This window comes from Sphaeramia orbicularis, chromosome 20 (genome assembly GCF_902148855.1).
Source record: "Sphaeramia orbicularis chromosome 20, fSphaOr1.1, whole genome shotgun sequence".
Classification (NCBI taxonomy): domain Eukaryota; kingdom Metazoa; phylum Chordata; class Actinopteri; order Kurtiformes; family Apogonidae; genus Sphaeramia; species Sphaeramia orbicularis.
In genome coordinates, this window is record NC_043976.1 from 3,241,591 (window position 1) to 3,246,590 (window position 5,000).

A 5,000-nucleotide genomic window follows, 5' to 3' on the forward strand; every position below is an offset into this window, starting at 1 on the left:
TTCTGCATTCAACTGTAAAATTAATCAGACTTTTACATTTATAACAATAGATAAGGACAAAGAGTTTAGTCATTGATAAAGAGACGGTAAAAGACCGAAACACAACAGATACAAGAAAATGACAAAGAACATCAGAATATAGTATCAGCAAATAAAAACCATGAAACAAAATGGATCAAACAGCCTCATATATGGAATAAATAGAATAAAATCAAACTAAAATTAAATCAGTCAATTCTAAACTGTCGTTAATTAAATGCTTGGTTTTCTTATGTAAATATATTCACAGTCTATAGTTTTATGACTTATTATTACTATTATTATTTTTTGTACAGTTTTTTTCTGCATATTTTCTTTTACTTATCCTGTTGCTGCTTTGACCAGTGAATTTCCCCTTTGTGCATCAATAGTTTCATCAACTGTATGTATCCGTGGAACTACTTCAGGCTTTGTCATTTGTTACAATCATTAATATCATTATAATGTCCCGGTGCATGTGTACAATAACAACAGGATATAAACAAATGAATAAAGTCACACCTGATGTCAAACAATGAACATGTTAGAGTGTTTTTGGTTGATTTGTCCATTTTCTGAACCACAGATCTGTGGATGTTTTTTAGGTTTGAGTGAACATTTAAAGACATCAGAAAGAGGCTGAAAAGGCTTCCAGGTCGGATAATAACCCTCTGCGAGCCAGGCTCCGGCTGTTGTTTGTTCTCCAACATTCCACGGTTGCTAAGGAAACAGCTGGTACAAACTCACTCATATGTATTCACACATACACACTGAGGCATGACCGAACCCGCCAGGACAATCCACGGAAATATGTGGGAAACCTGAACCAGCCGCCGCCGCCAACAGGTTCAGATCTGTAGGTGACGAGAAAAGCATCACATATGGAACATAAAATACAAGAACCAAAGGATCCAGAACTCTGAATAGAGAACCAGAGGATCCAGAACACTGAACAGAGAACCAGAGGATCCAGAACTCTGAACGGAGAACCAGAGGATCCAGAACACTGAACGGATAACCAGAGGATCCAGAACACTGAACTGAGAACCAGAGGATCCAGAACTCTGAACGGAGAACCAGAGGATCCAGAACACTGAACGGAGAACCAGAGGATCCAGAACTCTGAACGGAGAACCAGAGGATCCAGAATTCTGAACTGAGAACCAGAGGATCCAGAATTCTGAACGGAGAACCAGAGGATCCAGAACTCTGAACGGAGAACCAGAGGATCCAGAACACTGAACGGATAACCAGAGGATCCAGAACACTGAACTGAGAACCAGAGGATCCAGAACTCTGAACGGAGAACCAGAGGATCCAGAACACTGAACTGAGAACCAGAGGATCCAGAACTCTGAACGGAGAACCAGAGGATCCAGAATTCTGAACGGAGAACCAGAGGATCCAGAACACTGAACTGAGAACCAGAGGATCCAGAACTCTGAACGGAGAACCAGAGGATCCAGAATTCTGAACGGAGAACCAGAGGCTCCAGAACACTGAACGGAGAACCAGAGGATCCAGAACACTGAACGGAGAACCAGAGGATCCAGAACTCTGAACGGAGAACCAGAGGATCCAGAATTCTGAACGGAGAACCAGAGGATCCAGAATTCTGAACGGAGAACCAGAGGATCTAGAACACTGAACGGAGAACCAGAGGATCCAGAATTCTGAACGGAGAACCAGAGGATCCAGAACACTGAACGGAGAACCAGAGGATCCAGAACTCTGAACGGAGAACCAGAGGATCCAGGATTCTGAACTGAGAACCAGAGGATCCAGAATTCTGAACGGAGAACCAGAGGATCCAGAACTCTGAACGGAGAACCAGAGGATCCAGAACACTGAACGGATAACCAGAGGATCCAGAACACTGAACGGAGAACCAGAGGATCCAGAACACTGAACGGAGAACCAGAGGATCCAGAACACTGAACGGAGAACCAGAGGATCCAGAACTCTGAACGGAGAACCAGAGGATCCAGAATTCTGAACGGAGAACCAGAGGATCCAGAACACTGAACGGAGAACCAGAGGATCCAGAACTCTGAACGGAGAACCAGAGGATCCAGAACACTGAACGGAGAACCAGAGGATCCAGAACTCTGAACGGAGAACCAGAGGATCCAGAACTCTGAACGGAGAACCAGAGGATCCAGAACTCTGAACAGGTTTAATATATAATAACATAAGAAGAAGTCAGGAACTGAATGGAACATGTTCCGTTCATTTCCATGTGGAACACATCCAGACTGTGACGGAACTCTTCTTCGACCCAGATCAAACCTGAAACAGGTCTTCAGAGTGTCCTGGTTCTAGTTCTGGTTGTGGTGTTCTCGGGGCCTCGTGTGGGATTTTCTGATTCAGATGAGGATGTTGTTGTAGTTTTAAGACACTAACTCCATTTCCATCCACACTCTGATCACTATCTGATTATTATTGATCGTAAGTCTGTGTTTCATTAAATTGAGAATGGGATCCCTCAGAGAAGCGTCTTGGGCCGCATCATTTATATGTTTACATGTATTTTCAGATGTAGGTCTACAGACGTACACTGATGACACTGGCCTCGTGTCCATCCACACTAATACTCTGATCTGTATCAGATTATTATTGATCATGTAAACAGTATAATCTGATCTGTTTGATCAGATAACAGCAGTAATCTAATCATAATAAATCAGATTAACACACCTGGATTTGTCCCCAATACTCTGATGTCTTCACGCATTTATACAGGTTAATTGGATTTATTTAGTTCTGTTATATCTGAACATGTGGAAAAGCTATTAAATCATAGAAAACAGAAGTGACATAGAAAACGGTGACAGGAAATTGGATTCTACATCACTACATATGTACGGACTCTGAAATAAATCCAATAATGGAGTGAAACAGCTAAACCAGGGTTTATGGATTATCCTATTTCTGAAGTGCATGTCTGATTCTTACAGTTATCAGATGTGTATGGGCATGTGAACGGACTCTCTTTTTTACCATCGGTCTCCAGAATAAATAAGTGTACATCAGACTTTGTTGGTTTTCAGATACGAAGCCGTTCAGTTTCACATCGAATGAGTGCAACTCATCACAGACTATTGTTCTCTCTCACTCCTCATCAGTGTATATTGTCCTCACTCGCCCCTTCTCATTTCCTCTCATTTATCTCCTTCTTCTTCTTCTTTTTCTGCTTCTATTTATTTTTCTTCTTTTTCTCCTTCTTCTCGGTCGTCTGCATCTCTCTGCTGTGATTAAAACTCTTGTTTTTCTAATCGATTCTCCTCAAGGACCATTGATCCGCTGACACACACACTCACACACTCACACTCACACACACACACTCACACTCACACACACACACACACACACACACACACACTCAGCTCTGAGCAGGAAACTGAAATAAAACAGAAGCGTTGTCTCAGATTAAATTGATCTGATGTGGAGGAAATCACTGTTCAAAGGTCGATACAGAAACTCATCTGATTTGTCATCAGGAGACAAAAGACACAAACGAGATGGTGACAACGGATACGAAATAACCTGCACATGTAAAAGTATAGACAGAAAACAGCCTTTCACACATGTATTAACATGTATTAACCTCATAAATGCTGAAGGATCCGATTTCTAATGTGAAACTGGCCCACTTCAGATCCTCATTAGTGCATCATCCATTAGCGTATAAACCTGATTCAGACTTGAACCTGGTCTCCAGACTCCAGACCTTCTGGTTGTGCTTGTAGTTCTTCTTGTATGTGGATCTAGTCCAGTATTTATCAGACCCTACTTAAACTCTGATGCTATTTGTGGTTTTATAATAGAGTCCACTTCCATCCAGTTGGACCATATTTACCACAGATGGAGCTACAGTCGTCCTCTTTCAGACCATGTTTGGACCAAAGCCCAGTGACTTACACAATCTGAACTATGAGCCTCAGAGTGACAACAGTCCATCCAATGGACCATCAAACCAACCACAAACCAGACCATTCTGTTCAAATCCACTGAACTCAGTTTACATCCACCACTTTCACACAATTTACACTATCCATCCATCCATCCATCCATCCATCCATCCATCCATCCCACTTGGCTTTGAACAGGCTGGAGGTCACAGCTTGATGAAGCCAACAAGACCACATCACCTTGAAAAGCAGAGATGTGACCCTGAGGCCGCCAAACCGGACCCCCTCCTCTCCCTGGCTGCACCTAGAAATTTGTCCATAAAAATTATGAACAGAATCGGTCATAAAGGGCAGCCCTGGTGGAGTCCAACCCCCACCAGGAACAAATCCAACTGACTACCGGTATTGTGGACCAAGCTCCAGTCGTACAAGGACCTAATGGACTTGTAGCAGCAGGCCATGGACCCCATACTCCCATAGCATGTAAACTAAACCGATGGAAAATGGATATCAGCGCCTTCACACCACTGTTTTACAACTCATACTGGACAGATCTGGAACATTTGAGGAACTGACTGGGAACCAGTAGACACGTTTCAGATGTGAAGAACAACTGAACCTGAATGTGTGAAAGTTGAGGTTTAGTTTTAGGAGCAAATGTCTGGTGAAATGTTGGAGTTTGAATCTGTTTTTGTGAAACCCAGCTCTATTTTACTCACGGTTTAATGTGTCTGATGTGTCACTTCCTGTCCAGGCTCTTCCTCCTTCCTGTTTGTGAACACGTCAGGTCGTTATGTTGGTCAACGCGCTCAGCTGCTGCTGCCGCCACTCAAAGAGAATGACACACACTGTGTCAGCTTCCTATTCTACCAGGCAGGAGGCCGCCAAGGCTCTGCCCCCGCCACGCTCAACGTCTATATCAAAGGTACAAAAAGCACATCCAGGTGTGTGGAGGAGGCGTGGCAAAAGGTCTGTGTGTGTGTGTGTGTGTGTGTGTGTGTGGAGAAGGCGACGTGGCTTCAGGTGCATTCACTGTCCTTGTGTTTCCTGTAGAAAACAACGGTCCTCTGG

At 43.3% G+C, this 5,000-nt stretch overlaps 1 protein-coding gene across 1 annotated transcript in view; it reads left to right on the plus strand.

Moving 5' to 3' along the window:
- The window catches only part of LOC115410980 (receptor-type tyrosine-protein phosphatase mu-like), a 188,462-nt gene that overhangs the window by 57,198 nt on the left and 126,264 nt on the right, over positions 1 to 5,000 (plus strand). Inside the window, 2 exon segments of the mRNA XM_030122845.1 lie at positions 4,684 to 4,854; positions 4,983 to 5,000. The exon segment at positions 4,983 to 5,000 is cut by the window's right edge and continues 92 nt beyond it. Coding sequence (XP_029978705.1) covers positions 4,684 to 4,854; positions 4,983 to 5,000 — 189 coding nt within the window.